Source organism: Cetorhinus maximus, chromosome 4 (genome assembly GCF_964194155.1).
Source record: "Cetorhinus maximus chromosome 4, sCetMax3.hap1.1, whole genome shotgun sequence".
Lineage (NCBI taxonomy): Eukaryota > Metazoa > Chordata > Chondrichthyes > Lamniformes > Cetorhinidae > Cetorhinus > Cetorhinus maximus.
Window position 1 is genome coordinate 57,042,247 of NC_135882.1, and position 16,955 is coordinate 57,059,201.

At 41.9% G+C, this 16,955-nt stretch overlaps 1 protein-coding gene across 1 annotated transcript in view; it reads left to right on the forward strand.

Annotated features, from left to right (window-relative positions):
* csmd3b (CUB and Sushi multiple domains 3b) overlaps positions 1–16,955 on the forward strand; it is a 2,128,577-nt gene that overhangs the window by 2,071,068 nt on the left and 40,554 nt on the right. Inside the window, exon 62 of the mRNA XM_078541225.1 lies at positions 62–135. Within this exon, the coding sequence (XP_078397351.1) occupies positions 62–135 (74 nt within the window). The remainder of the gene's footprint in view (positions 1–61; positions 136–16,955) is intronic.

Below are 16,955 nucleotides of genomic sequence, written 5' to 3' on the forward strand. Positions count from 1 at the left end.
TTGAAATTTTGATTTTGAGAAGTAAGATAGCAACATGAAATAATTATTTTCTTTTATTTAGAGCCTTCACATACGGCATGTGAAAACCCAGGAACACCACTGCATGGAACACAAAATAATACATTTGGTTATATGGTGAGTAAAATAGAGGAAATTCCTTATATAATTATTACAAAATTAAATGCAACTGAAAAGTGGTATTTCTCTAGTATTTTCAGACATCTATGTTTTTACTAAGCATAGTGACAGTAATTTCAGCACTGTTGCGATTTAACATAGATGCTTAGTTATTACAGGAATACAGTGTGTGGCAGTTGATGTGTGCCAGGCGGAACAAATCCACGAGGGAAACTTGGGGCAGAATTTTTCATATGGCAGGCGGGCTGGGCGGGAGCAGGCAGGGGTGGGCATGGAGCCGATTGCCACCCATGATTGGCTCTGCGCCACCATTTTAGGCGGGCGAGCCAATTAAGGCCCAGCCAGCATAATAGGCAACTTGTAGCGCTCAGCACTACCTTTACAGGGGGGAGGAGTGAGAGTCGGGGCTAGCGCTCTTTCACGCATACACGCAGCAATCTCCCTGAGGCACAGAGCAGAAAAATTCTGCCCTTGGTCACGCTATCACAAGAGTTTTGCAATTTGCATTTATTACGAGATGTGTGCGCTGAATTCAGAAGTAATAAGTTCACCAAGACCATTGGAGATTTTAAAAAGTAAATTAAAATATTTATTAACAAAATATAAAAGATTTAAAGCACATACGTAAGATTACAAATTACTTACTACAATAATAACTCCTAAAATTCCTAATTAACCTGATCCCAAGTTATACTCCCTTTAAGGCAATGGACTAAAATAAATTTCAGATTTAAAACAGAACCAGCAAATTAACACAATACTCACTTGACAGTGGAATTCCAAATGGCTTTTCCTCAACTTCAGTTTCATTATATAGCATACTTATGTACAAATGCTGGAGGCTTCATTAAGGTATTTCACACACTCCTAGCCTTTCATTCTCCTCTATATATGTTTCTCTCTTTTAATATGTAAATTCTATTGTTCTATATGTCTTTGAAACTGTATCTTCCTCATGATATAAAAACTTTCATGTTGCCAATATCATCAGTAACCTTTGGGAAAAATAAATACATTCCTTAGCCTAGCTTATCTGGCTAGTTATAAAGAGACCAAGATCCCTTTGAAATCCAAATATCCCTTCAGTTATCTAAAAATGAAAATTCCCTTCACACCTTACATGTGAAGCCAGCATCCATGTTTGCTCATTAGCATGTCAAGCACCTAGCTTCTTTCGATGATTTCAACCTTGCAGTCTACTTGACTCCAAATGTAATTACATCACATACAGACCCAGATATACTTACCCCCACAAACCTACTTCACAATAAACCAGAAAAATATGAAAATTATTATAGTTTCATCACACCTCCATCCTCATGAGAAAATGAACCATCATAATTTTAAAATACAGCTTCATTTTCTTAACCCATCTTACACTACCTACTATACTTATCTATATACCCAAACTACTACATTACCAGATGCATGCATTAACATAACAATATATAAATACAAATCCCTTGTATCAACAGAGGCCAGTTCAACCCAGTGTCCAAGTTTTAAATGTCCAATTCCCCTTTGAGCTTTAAACTCTCGACAATGCATCTGCAATTAGGTTTCCTCACCCAGCCACATGTATAATCTGTAAATTAAATGGTTACAGTAATAAACTCCATCTGAACAGCCTTGCACTTCAGTCGCAAAATCTGTCCAGAAAGTCTAAAGGATTGTGGTCTGGATAAACAATTGTTTCCAATGAAATGTTTGCAGCATAAACCTTGAAATGCTGTAATGCTTACACCAGACCCAGAGTCTCCTTTTCGATCATTGAATATTTTCTTCTGTTGTGCATTCAACTTTCGTGAAAAGTACCCTATCAGTTTCTCAATTCATCTTCTTGCAACAGTGCAGCCCCAATGCCTACATCACATGCGTCAACAGCCAACTTAAATTACTTGGCATAATTAGGCACTGCCAAAACTGGTGTTGTAGTCAATACAGTTTTTAAACTGTCACATGCCATCTGACACTCCTGTGTCCATTGAAACTTCTTGTTCTTTTTTAAAAGTTCAGTCAATGGAGCAACCACACTGCTAAAACTTGGTGCAAATTTCCGGTAAAACCCACTCATGCCCAGGTGGTGGCATAGTAGTGTTGTCAGTGGACTAGTATTCCAGAGATCCAGGTTAATGCTCTGGGTTCAAATCCCACCCCAGCAGATGGTGAAATTTGAATTCAATAAAAATCTGGAATTAAAGGTTTGATGATAACCACAAAACCATTGCCGAATGTTGTAAAAATCCATCTGGTTCACTAATGTCCTTTAGGGAAGGAAATTTGCTGTTCTGACCTGGTCTGGCCTACATGTGACTCCAGAACCACAGCAATGTGGTTAACTCTTAAATGTCCTCTGAAAAAGGGCAGTTAGGGATGGGCAATAAATGCTGTCATAGCCAGCGATGCCCACATCCCATGAATGAATAAAAAAAAACTTCTCATTTTGTTGTAGGCATGAGGAATTCCATGATGACTTTGACTTTCACATTTCTCAGAGCCACTTTACCATGTCCAATGGTATAGCCTAGATATGTAACTTGCGCTTTTGCAAATTCACTTTTAGCCAAGTTCATTACCAAATTAGGTACCTGTAGTCGATTAAATAATTCTTCCAGATGTTGTAAATGCTCCTCCCATGTTTGAATGAAAACTATCAAGTCATCGATATAAACAGCACAATTGCTCAGTCCTGCAATTACTTTGTTTGTCAGTCTTTGAAATGTTGCTGGTGCATTTTTCATACCAAATGACATGACTTTAAACTGATATAATCCATCTGGCATCACAAAAGCTGATATCTCCTTTGCTCTCTCTATAAAGGTACTTGCCAATATGTTTTGAGCAAGTCAATCTTAGTGATAAACTTTGATTGTCCCGCTTTTTCAATATAACCTTCCAACCATGGTATAAGATAGGAATCCACTTTTATCACTGCACAGTCTTTGTGTTCCATCCGGTTTCGGTACCATCACAATAGCGGACTCCAATTACTGCAACTAGACTCAATGATGGCATTTTGAAGCATGAATTCAATTTCTTTCTGTACTTGTGATGACTTTGATGGACTTAATCTGTAAGGATGCTGCTTAATTGAAAATGAATTTCCTACATTTACACCATGTGTAGCTAAATTTGCCCTCCTCAGCTTATTCCCACAAATAGATTTGAGTGACTGCGATAGCTTCTCCAAATCACTTTGACACTTGTCCGGAAGGTAACTCAATATTACATTTAAATTTTTAAGTACTCCCTCATTATCTAATTTGATTCGAGGAAAATCAATTTCAGAATCCTTCATTTCTACCTCTTTCTCCTTATCTACTACCACTAATATCTCTTTTTGGTCCTCTTACCTGTCAAAGTACATTTTAAGCATATTTATATGACACACCCTCTGCTTCTTTCTTCTATCTGGAGTATTTATTAAATAATTCAAATCACTCAGTTTCTTTTCAATCCTGTAAGGCCCACTAAACCTTGCCTCTAACGATTCACCCGGTACTGATAACAAAACTAATACCTTTTCCCCAGCAACTAAACTACAAGTTGTGGCTCTCCTACCCACCTTCACTTTCATCACTTGCTCTGATATCTTTAAATGTTCCCTAGCTAACTCGCATGCTATGTTCAACCTTTCTCTGAAGCTTGATACATAATCCAGGAGAGTAGTATCTGAATTTTGACCCTTGTGATTCAGGATGGTAAGTTGTTGACTTTCAACTGTTCATTACGTCCTTAAAAAGCTGTGGCATGAAGTTTGAAACCTGATCTGATTGCATTTGTTTAGTAAACCATACCTTGTAAAAAATTTGGTCAACTCCTCTACAATTCTCTTTGCTGTAATATTTCGCAAAGGTATCACTTCCGGAAAACTTGTAGACACACCCATTATTATCAGCAAGTACTGATTTCCACTTATAATCTTAGTGGATTATAAGGTTCCTACAGAATCAATCATGATCATAGTAAAACGTTCCTCAAATGCTTGAATTGGAATTAAAGTGCCAGCTTAATCACTGCTTGTGGTTTGCCTGTCACCTGACATATGTGCCATGTTCCGAAGAATTTGACTACATCTCTGTGCAAACCAGGCCAATAAAAATGTTTTTCCGCCTGTGTCTTTCTAATTCCTAAATGTCCCCCTATTGGAATTTCATGAGCTACTTTTAGTATCTCATTTTTGTATCCAGATGGTACAACAATCTGATGCACTTCTATCCATTTTTCATCTGCTGAAACTTGATGTGGTTGCCACTTCCTCATTAACACATTACCCTTATGGTAATAACATTCTGGAATACGTACTGCCTCTGTTTCTGATTAAGTTGTCTGATATAACTGCTTTGTTCATGGATCGTTTTGTTGTAGCTCTACCAACTGCCTTGAGCTAACCACTTCAGCTTCATTCTCTTCCATTCTCTGACATCTTCAGGGCTATTTACCACAAATATTCAATAACTGATTCATAGAAACATTGAAAAATAGAAGCAAGAGTAGGTCATTTGGCCCTTCGAGCCTGTTCTGCCATTCAGTATGATCATGGCTGATCCTCTATCTCAACACCATACTCCCACTCTCTCCCCATACCTCTTCTTGCCTTTAGAATCTAGAAATCTACCCATTTCCTTCTTAAATATAGCCAGTGACTTGGTCTCCACAGACTTATATAGGTTCACCACCCTCTGAGTGAAGAGGTTTCTCCAATCTCAGTCCAAAATGGCCTACCCCTATTCTGAGATTGTGACCCCCCTTGTTCTAGAAGCCCCAGTCAGAGGAAACACCATCCCTGCATCCAGTCTGTCCAGCCCTGTCAGAATTTTATATTTTTTAATGAGATTGCCTTTCATCCTTCTAAACTCCAGTGAATACAGGCCTAGTCAGCCCAATCTCTCCTCATACGACAAGCCTGCCATCCCAGGAATCAGTCTGGTGAACCTTTGCTACACTCCATCTAAGGCAAGTATATCCTTTCTTAGGTAAGAAGACCAAAACTGCAAACAATCTTCCTGGTGTGGTCTCACCAAGGCCCTGTACAGCTGCTCTAAGACATCCTTGCTCCTGTACTCAAGTCCTCTTGCAATGAAGGCCAACATACCATTTACCTTCTTAACTGCTTGCTGCACCTGCATGCTTGCTTTCAGTGATGGGTGTACAAGGACACCCAGGTCCCTTTGTACATCAACATTTCTCAATCTATAACCATTTAAATAATCCTCTGCCACTCTGTTTTTCCTACCAAAGTGGATAACTTCACACTTATCCAGGTTATACTGCATCTGCCATCTGCATCGCCCACACACTCAACTTGTCTAAATCACCTTGAAGCCTCTTAACATCCTCCTCAACACTCACATTCCCATCTAGTTTTGTGTCGTCAGCAAACTTGGAAATATTACATTTGGTTCCCTCATCCAAATCATTGATATACATTGTGAAAAGCTGGGGTCCAAGAACTGATCCCTGTGGTACCCCACTATTCACTGCCTTCCATTCCAAAAAAGACCCATTTATTTCTATTCTCTGTTTTCTCGTCTGGTAACCAATTCTCAATCCACGCCAAGACATTACCCCCAATCCCTTGTGCTTTCATTTTATACACTAACCTCTTATGTTGGACTTTATCAAAAGCTTTCTGAAAATCCAAAACATAACATCTACTGATTCTCCCTTATCAGTGTATTATAATATTCACTTCACCAGAGAAATTAAGAGTTTCAGTGAGATGATACTTCTAAGACAATAACAACAAAAACAATGAATATATTACAGTTGGCCTCGCCTTCTTGGATTACTGGAGGGGAAAACAATGGCTTGTAACTTCACTGACATCCATATCAGTTCTACTTACATAAAAGGAGCGCCTAAGCATCCAATATGTTGGGCAGCACATGTTCACATTCTGTACCAGAAGTTCACTCCTTACCACATTGGTAAATACTGAAAGAAATGTATCCAGTGCTGGCATCTGTTCAGCATTTTACATATGTGGGCCTAATGCCTGTTTCAGCACATCTTCCCAAAATTGAGCTGTGTGGAACACTGCCAATGCGAGACCTTATTAAATTCAAAATATCCAAGTCCACAAGTAGCTTAACTAATCGTTCCACTAGAGGCCACAAAAAATAAATTAAGCTTTATTTAAAAAGATATTTGTCTGACCATGTAGCTGAAAGGAGCAGGGGTATCCTCCTGGCTCCAAAGCAGTCCCAAAGACCATTACTTGGCCCCTCCATATTGCCTCATCTCCATCCCCACTTCCCCATCAGGATCTATCTGAGGGCCACTGCTAGTGACATAATGGCATGAAATTTTAATGCACTTTCCTGAGGAACTGCCTGGTGATTTAATTCAAATGGGGTTCAAGACCCAATATTTGGGCCTACCAGTTCCAACAGGCAGGACGGCATAATCCAATTTCACCCACAATGAGTCAGGGTTCTAGCTGCTAGATTCCGTCTACATTTTGTATAATTTGATGTAAGACTATCCTTAAAACTTACTTTTGACAAAACTTTTGGTCATCTGCCTCATTATGTGGCTGGGTGTCAAATTTTGATTAATAATGCTATTGTGTTGTGCCTTTGGTAGTTTTATAATGCTAAAGTTGTTGTTGTTGTTGTTGTTGCAAGGCAGAGAGGTTTAGTGAGGGAGTTCCAGAGATTAGGCCCTCAGCAGCTGAAGACATGGCCACCATTGGTGATACAATTAAAATTGGGAATGCTCAAGAGGCCGGAATTGGAGGCATGCAATTGCGTGTTACAGAGATAGGGATGGACAAGGCCATGAAGGGATTCAAAAGTCAGTTGAGAACGTTAAAATTGAGGCATTGTTTAAATCGGAGATAATGTAGGCCAGCAAGCACAGGGGTGATGGGTGAATGGAACTTGGTGTGATGAGGACACGAGCAGCAGAAGTTTGGTGACAGATCATGTTTACAGAGGGTAGAATGTGGAAGGATGGTCAGGGGGGCTTTGGAATAGACAAGTTCTCAGCTAACCAAATCATGGATGAGGGTTTCAGCAGCAGATAAGCTGAGACAGGAGCAGAGTCGGGTAATGTTACAGAAGTAGAAATATGTGGTTTTTGAGATGGCATGGATATGTGGGTCAGAAGCTCGTCTCAGCGTCAAGTTCAATATGAAGACTGCACATTCTGGTGCAGCCTTAGACAACATCCAAGGGGAGGGATGGAATCAGTGGCTAGGGTGACAGAATTTGTGTCAAGGACAATGGTTTATATAGCGGTTAGGATTTAATGGAGCCCGGCAGACCGAGCATGATGTCGTGGGGGGTTTGGGTAGAATAAGGCAGGAGTATCCGTTTCCAATTCCTGGCATCAGGAAAACTGGCCCCAATTTAATGGGGTATGGAAGGGCTCAGCATGGGAACTAGCGTCACTCCCTGGTGAGGTCCTTGGAGGATTACAAGCAACAAGCATCACTCCTGTTGGTGCTACAGGCAATGGAGAGCTGCCGGTCTCTAATTGGCCACCAGCTCTTGGGGGAAGGATTCGCATCCTCTGGGGGTCTTGATTGTGGGGAAGGCCCACCGCTGGCCAGTTAAGCACCTGAGTGCATTTAAATTGTATCAGGCCTCTCAGACAGCAACGATAGAGGGCTCCCACTGGTTCCACAACTGGTCGGAGCGGGTGGGGAGGATGGGGTTGGGGAGGGGGAGGGGGAGGGGATTGGGGAACCCACTTCACTGGAACTAAATAAATTCCGCCCAGTGCCTCCTGTTGGAAAGTGCATTTTCCTGAAGACAGGACTGAAGATGGCTGTGTTTGCACCTCCTTATTGTTAAATACTCATTTGAGACTGCCAGGGCTATTACCCTTAATCACTTTTATATAAACCTAATGAGATTAGTACTTGTGAGAACAGCAAGGGTACTTCCACCACCACCAGCCCACCTCCACCTCTCATGGATGATTGACATTCAGTTGATTGGCATTCTAACACACATAAAGAACAGCCCCTTGGATGACACACAAAGGACCATTTGGTGGCTCTGGAATCATACTCCATCTTAAGTTATTGTTTTCGGATGATAAGCTGAGGAAACAAGTTCTGGTTAACATTCTAGTTCATAAGAATTGGAACTTTCTCACTGTCCACAGTCATTTACTGTTGTAATCATTACTTGTTTAATTTGTAGTCAAGGAATTAAACCTAATCCCTTTCATTCATATGCAAAAGACAGCTTTCTTTCCCCAAAAAATGTTCAAAATATTCCAATTTTTCACAGGTTTGATGCTGAATCCACCAACCTCACCTGCCTGAGATTTACTCCAGTTAAAATTCCCTCACCTAATGTGTTAATATTTAGGCATTGCTAAGCATTCAATTAGTTTTAAACTATAGGGCTAACATCATTACAGCAATTCATTATGACTATGTAGACTTATTATTGTCAATGTGTTAATTGAAAGCAAGCAGAACATTTGAACTCAGTACAAACATTTTTATGAACCTACAGGTCATGTATTGGTTAATAATCTATTCCTAAATCAGTAGTTTATGATAAACAAAATGAAAATTTGGTATTGCCTTTCAGCACTTGCTGTATCAAACAAAATTGAAATTCTTGTAGCACATAATGTTAACCTATTATAAAAATGTTTGTGCATTGAAATTTGCAATGTATTTGGAAATGCTGCTAAAATGTGTAAAGAATCATATGTCCAAGTTAGCCTGAACTGCTCTTCCTGGGTGGACCCCTTTGATTGTAGTTGGGTAAAAAATGTAAGGATTAATTCTGTTAAAAGGACATACCTTATCTGTGCCACATGCAGAAAAAATCAGAGTATAACAGGAATGGTGCACAACTTAAAGCAGTGCCCTTTATATTCATCGTTAATGCTGAAAGAAACAATAACCTTTCTAATTAGCTTATATTAATTAAGAAGTTTTAAGTGTCTTGATTTGGCTGCATTAGCAACTCAAAGAGATAACTCAACTGATCAGTGGTCAGCCTGCCACCATTTTAAAGTAGTCATATGTTATTATAGTACATTGTAATTTTATAATAGTGCTGAATTTAGAAGTGTGAGTAGAGATTCTACTCAAGTGCTAAAATAATTATTTGTATGGTGTCATTTGGGCCAATTTTCAGTCTAGGATTAATGTAATGCAGATCCATGGATTGCAATAGTTTGAAACTTTCACTATACACCAAGTTTTAAGATTAATTTTGTAGAGAAGATTTAAAGCATTAACTGGGATAGCAAGGATTAGATGAATTCACTCTCTACTACAAGTCTGAATATTACTTCATTTCAATCATTTTGTTCTCTGAATATGAAAAACCAGTGTTGACCAAAATCAATAGTTGAAGAGAGCCTATCATCCAACGGATTTATCTATCCTAGTATTTAGAGATCCAGATCTACTGTAAGAGTTCTTACACCAATCCTCATTCTGCATGCTTGGCTGAGAGCCCAGACTCAGAAAATGATTTTCTCAGCAGGGGGGTTCTGTTTTGACAGCTGGAGAGAACTATTGACTTTGCTTGATTGGCATCTTTAAGTGGTTATCTGTGATGTCTTTTGTCAGTGTCTCAATGTTTGTTTGTACAGGGTTAAGAGGCATGAAGTGTTTGAAGCCTACATATGAACAAGGAGCAGAAATAGGCCATTTGGCCCCTCAAGCCTGCTTTGCCATTTAATAAGATCATGGCTGCTCTGATAATAACCTCAAATCTGCATCCCGCCTATCCCAATAACCTATCACCTCCTTGTTTATCAAGAATCTATCCACCTCTGCCTTAACAATATTCAAAGACTCTGCTTCCACTGTCTTTTCAGGAAGAGAGCTCCAAAGACTCACAACCCTCTGATAGAAAAAAATTAGCCTCATCTCCATTTTAAATGGGTGACCCCTTATTTTTAAACAGTGACCCCTAGTTCTAGATTCTCTAGAGGAAACATCCTCTCCACATCCAGCCTGTCAAGACCCCTCAGGATCTTGTATGTTTCAATCAAATCGCCTCTCACTCTTCTCAACTCCAGCAGATACAAGCCTAGCCCATCCAACCTTCCCCTATAAGTCAACCCGTCCATTCCAGATATTAGTCTGGTAAACCTTCTCTGAACTGCTTCCAGCACATTTACATCCTTCCTTAAATAAGGTGACCAATACTGTACACAGTACTCCTGATGTAGTCTCACTCGTGCTCTAAATAATTGAAGCATATCCTCCCTTCTTTTGTATTCAATTCCTCTTGCAATAAATGATAACATTCTATTAGCTTTCCTAATTACTTGCTGTACCTGCATTCTAGTCTTTTGTGATTCATGCACTAAGAGACCCAGATCCCTCTGTTTCTCAGAGCTCTGCAAACTCTCACCATTCAGATAATATGCTTCTTTTATATTCTCCCTGCCAAAATGGACAATTTCACATTTCCTCACACTATATCCATTTGCCAGATCTTTGCCCATTCACTTAACCTACCTCTGCCTTTTTGGAACCTCCTTAAGTCCTCTTCACAAATTACTTTACTATCTATCTTTGTGTCATCAGCAAATCTGGCAACCATCCTGTCCATCCCTTCATCCAGGTCATTTATATAAATTGTAAACAGTTGAGGTCCCAGCACTGACCCCTATAGCACACCACTTGTTACATCTTGCTAACCTGAAAAAGACCAATTTATGCCAACTCTCTGCTTCCTGTTAGCCAGCCAATCTTCTGTACATGTCAATATGTTACCCCCTATACCATGAGCTTTTATTTTCTGCAATAACCTTTGTTGTGGCACTTTATCAAATCCCTTCTGGAAATCTAAGTGCAGTACATCCACCGGTTCCCCTTTATCAGCAAATGATACTCCCTCAAAGAGCTCCAATAAGTTGGTTAAACATGATTTCCCTTTCACAAAACCATGTTGACTCTGCCTGATTACCTTGAACTTATCCAAGTGCCCGGCTATAGCTTCTTTAATAATAACTTCTAACATTTTCCCTATGATAGATGTTAAGCTAACTGGCCTGTAGTTTCCTGCTTTCTGTCTCCTTCCTTTTTTGAATGATGGAGTTACATTTGCTATCTTCCAATCTAATAAGGACATCAACTATCTCACTAGCCACTTCTTTTAAGACCCAATGATTAAGTCCATCAAGACCTGGGCACTTGTCAGCCCTCAGCTCCAACAATTTCCTCAGTGCCACTTCTCTGGTGATTGTAATTTTCCTGAGTTCCTCTACCTTACATTTCCTGATTTACAGCTGCCTCTGGGATGTTACTTGTATCCTCTATAGTGAAGACTGATGCAAAATACCTGTTCAATTCATCTGCCATTTCCTTGTTTTCTACTATCCTTTCTCCAAACTCACTTTCTATAGGACCAGCGCTCACTTTGTTAACTCATTTATTTTTAAAATATTTATAGAAACTCTTACTATCTGTTTTTATATTTCTGGTTATCTTTCTCACATACTCTAATTTTTCCTTCCTTATTAATCTTTAGTCATCCTTTGTTGTTCTTTATATTCTGTCCAATCTTCTGACCTTCTACCTATCTTTGCACGCTTATATACTTTTTCTTTAACCTTTCTAGTTAACCACGGATGGTGTGTCCATCCCTTGGACTTTTTCTTACTCGTTGGAAGGTATCCGTGTATTCTGAAATATCCTCTTAAATGTTTGCCACTGCATCTGTATTGACCTATCCTTTAATCTAATTTGCCAATTCACTTTAGCCATTCTCTGCTTTCTTGCCGTCATAATCGCCCTTATTTAAGTTGAAAAACATCGGCCAGAATTTTACGTTGGTTGTGCAGGTGCGCGCCCCGACCCGACAGTGCGTGAAATTGCCAGAGAAGATGTTGGGTGCGCATCCCAACATTGTCATACAGTTGCGCAATATTTCACTTGGCGGGTGTGCACGGCAGTCGAAAGCGCGCCTGCCGACAATTAAGCAGGCAATTAAGCCCATTAAAGAAGCAATTGCAATCCATTTTACGTGGCTTGTCCACTTTTATGGTTGGTGGACGGGCCAGGCAGCCTTTACATTTTCGCTGAAACCTTGATCTAGGATGGGATGAAATGTCCGGAATGAAATATAATAAAAAAAGGCATCTGGTGACTGATGTTTTTGATTTCTGCTGTCAGGTGCTTGAATGTACTGCATAGACACATTTTGGCGCATTTATTTCTCGCTATTTAATTTCTCCAGGTGTGCAGCTCCCTGAGGCAGCTCCGCAGCAGCTGGAAGCACCCACCCGCACCCTCACTTGTGTTGGCGCCCACCCTCTTCCGGCAACCCTCGCATTGCTGAGGCTTTCTCAGCGCGTGTTTCGTGCTAGCTGGCCGTTAATTGGCCAGCCAGCATGAAATTGCATTCAGGGGCCGATCGCACTTGTAAGCACTTTTTGTGTCCACTTCCGGGCCTGCCAATCATGCTGTAAGTTTCAGGCCATAGTCTCAGACCCACTCCTCTCTCCCTCAAACTGAATGTAAATTCAATCATATTATGATCACTGCTACTTAGGGGCACCTCCGCTATGAGGTCATTAATTAATCCTATCTCGTTGCACAATAACACATCTAAAATAGCCTGTTCTCTGGTTGGATCCAGAACATGCTGTTCTAAGAAACTATCCCAGAAACATTCTATGAACTCCTCATCCAAGCTACCTTTGCCCATCTGACTTTTCCAGTCTACATGTGGTTTAAAATCTCCCATGATTATCGCCTTGCCTTTCTGACAAACTCCCATTATTTGTTCCTTTATGCTCCAGCCTACCATGCAGTTACTATTAGGGGGCCTGTACATGACTCCCACGAGTGAGTTCTTGCCTTTACCATTTCTCATCTCCACCAAATCGTTTCTACGTCCTGGTTTCCTGAATTTATATCGTCCCTCTCTATTGTGCTAATACCATCATTAACTAACAGAGCCCACCCTCCACCTTTTCCTCACTTCATTTCCTTTCTAAATGTGCTATACCCTTTAATTGGGACTCAGGTCCCAACCTATGTCCTCCTGCAGCCATGTCTCTGTAATGGCTATCAAATAATACTTATTTATTTCTATGTGCGCTCTCAGTTCATCTGTTTTGGATGCTACGTGCATTCAGACACAGAGCCTTTAATTTGATCTTCTTATCCTTTTTATAACCTCTAGTCTGTACTTCCCCAGTATTGGTGCCAGTGCCCCATGGACCTGAATCCACTTCTCCCACACCATGATTTTAGCCACGCATTCATCTTTCTAATCTGATTTGTCCTATGCCAATTTGTACATGACTCAGGTAATAAACCAGGAATTATGACCTTTGAGGTTCTGCTTCTTAATTTGGTGCCAAGCTCCTCATACTGATTTGCAGAACCTCCTTCTTTGTCCTGCCTATGTCATTGGTGCCTACTCGGATCATGATGACTGGGTCCTTCCCCTCCCACTGCAAGTTCCTCCCCAGCCCCGAGCAGATGTCCCGAACCCCCTGACACCAGGCAGGCAACACAGCCTTCTGGACTCACCTCTTTGCTGCATAGAACAGTGTCAATCCCTCTGACTATACTGTACCATGACATTCCTCGTAGCTGCCCCTGCTTGAATGGCTTCCCTGTACCACGATGCCATGGCCAGTTAGCTCATCCACCCTGCAGCCCCCACTCTCATCCAAACAAGCTGAAAAAAACTTCAAACCTGTTGGACAATTGCAAGAGCTGAGGCTCCTGCACTCCTGCCCTCTGGGTGCCCTTACCTGCCTCACTTGCAGTCACACCTTCCTGTCCCTGACCACTGACCAAATCAGAAGGGTCTATCCTAAGACCAGTGACCGCCTCTTGAAACAAAGTGTCCAGGTAATTTTTTCCCCCTCCCTGATATGCCATAGTGTCTGCAGCTTGGCCTTCAGCTCAATAACTCGGAGCCAAAGTTCCTGCAGCCGCAAACATTTACTGCAGTTGTATTTGCCCTGAATCACAATAGTATCCAGAAGCTCCCACATCACGCAATCGCAGCACATCACCTGCCCTGACATCTCCAATGTGTGTTAATTAATTAATAATTGCTAATTAATTATAATTAATAAAGCCTATACTCCCCAATGGGTTTTGGCACTGCTAGTGAACTTTACAGTACTTTCAATACTGATTAAACTAATAATACCAATTACTGGTTTACCTGCTCCTTCTGCTGCACCAAAGTGGAAATCAGATACTGGAGGCTGAAAAAGAGCAGAAGAAATAAAAACCTCCTCCGACCCTCTCTGAACTCCCCACTCAGCACACTTTACTTCTTGCAGTAAACCTTACCTGAAGCACCTCTTTCCCCCATGCACCAAATTCCCACTTTGAACCAAATTCCTAACTAAACTCACTCGGCCTCACTCTCAGTCAGGCCGAAGTCTCCCTTCACTGACCGTGCGCCTGTTTTTGATACTATTATTGTCTATAGGGCTGTAGGAACAGCAGTTTCTTTTCAAAAGATTTATCAATGGGTGTTTTTATTTTTTTTTTCTCTGAGCAGCTCCACACATGCCATTGTCATTATCTGGTTCATTGGTTCAATATATAGTGTAATGGGTGAATGGGCATGGAGCGTATGAGGGGCCATGGGGGTGGGTGGGTGGCATGAGTTGGCATCAAGGGGCATGGGTAAAACCTTTTGAATTTACTTTTCAAAAGATTCCTGAATCCAAACTATGGTTCACAACTCCTCTGAGGGACCAGGAGCCGCAAGTCATCCAGAAACTAACGATTCCACAAAAATTGCAGGGGACTAGGAGATGTCTACCCCTGCAATGGAGCCAGTCAGGTTAGAAGTGCAGGACTATCCTGGCAGACCAATCGTGTCAGCCTGTTCCTGCCCCACGGAACTCATTTCTTGCTATCTTGACTCCATTCTCTCTCCCCTTGTCCAGGCCCTTCCCACCTACATCCGTGATCCCTCTGACACCCTATATCATATCAAAACTTTCCAGTTCCCTGGCCCCAACCGCCTCCTCTTCACCATGGACATCCAATCCCTCTACACCTCCATCCCCTACCGGGATGGTCTGATGGCTCTCCGCTTCTTCCTCCAACAGAGGCCCGAACAATCCCCATCCACCACTACTCTCCTCCGTCTGGCTGAACTTGTTCTCACACTGAACAATTTCTCCTTTAACTCCTCTCGCTTCCTCCAAATGAAAGGTGTGGCTATGGGTACCCGCATGGGCCCCAGTTATGCCTGTCCCTTTATGGGGTACGTGGAACATTCCTTGTTCCAGTCCTACTCCGGCCCCCTCCCACAACTCTTTCTCCGGTACATCGATGATTGCTTTGGTGCTGCTTCATGATCTCGTCTGGACCAGGAAAAATGTATTAATTTTGCTTCCAATTTCCACCCCTCCATCATTTTCACATGGTCCATGTCTGACACTTCCCTTCCCTTCCTTGACCTCTCTGTCTCAATTTCTGATGATAGACTGTCCACCAATATTCATTACAAGCCTACCGACTCCCACAGCTACCTCGACTACAGCTCCTCATACCCCGCTTCCTGTAAGGACTCCATCCCATTCTCTCAGTTCCTTCGCGTCCGTCGCATCTGTTCTGATGATGCCACTTTCAAAAACAGTTCCTCTGACATGTCTTCCTTCTTCGTTAACCGAGGTTTTCCACCCACGGTGGTTGACAGGGCCATCAACCATGTCCGGCCCATCTCCCACGCATCCGCCCCTACACCTTCCTCTCCCTCCCAGAACCATGATAAGGTTTCCCTTGTCCTCACTTATCATCCCACCAGCCTCCTCATTCAAAAGATCATCCTCCGTCATTTCCGCCAACTCCAGCATGATGCGACCACCAAACACATCTCCCCTTCAGCCCCCCTGGCGGCATTCCGCAGGGATCGTTCCCTCCGGGACACCCTGGTCCACTCCTCCATCACCCCCTACACCTCAACCCCCTCCCACAGCACCTTCCCATGCAACCGCAGAAGGTGCAACACGTGCCTCTTTACTTCCCCTCTCCTCACCGTCCAAGGGCCCAAACACTTCTTTCAAGTGAAGCAGCATTTCACTTATACTTCCCTCAATTTAGTCTACTGCATTCGTTGCTTCCAATGAGGTTTTCTCTACATTGGAGAGACCAAACGCAGATTGGGTGACCGCTTTGCAGAACACCTTCGGTCTGTCCGCAAGCATGACCCAGACCTTCCTGTCGCTTGCCATTTCAACACTCCACCCTGCTCTCATGCCCACATGTCCTTCCTTGGCCTGCTGCATTGTTCCAGTGAAGCTCAACGCAAACTGGAGGAACAGCACCTCATCTTCCGACTAGGCACTTTACAGCCTTCCGGACTGAATATCGAGTTCAACAATTTTAGATCATGAACTCTCTCCTCCATCCCCACCCCATTTCCCATCCCTCCCCCTTATTTTTCCAATAATTTATATAGAGTTTTCTTTTCCCACCTATTTCCATTATTTTTAAATGTCTTTCCATCCATTGTTTTATCTCTACCTTTCAGCCTATTTTGATCCCTTCCCTTCACCCCACCCCCACTAGGGCTATCTGTAACTTGCTTGTCCTGCTTTCTACCCTTAATTAGCACATTCCTTAGATAATATCACCACCTTCAACACCTCTTTGACCTTTTGTCTATGACATCTTTTGGCTATCTCCACCTATCACTAGCCCTCTATTCAGCTCTACCCGCACCCCCCCTTAAACCAGCTTATATTTCACCTCTTTTCTATTTTTACTTAGTTCTGTTGAAGAGTCATATGGACTCGAAACGTTAACTCTGTTCCTCTCCGCAGATGCTGCCAGACCTGCTGAGTTTTTCCAGGTATTTTTATTTTTGTTTAGGAGTGCAGGGTATTGA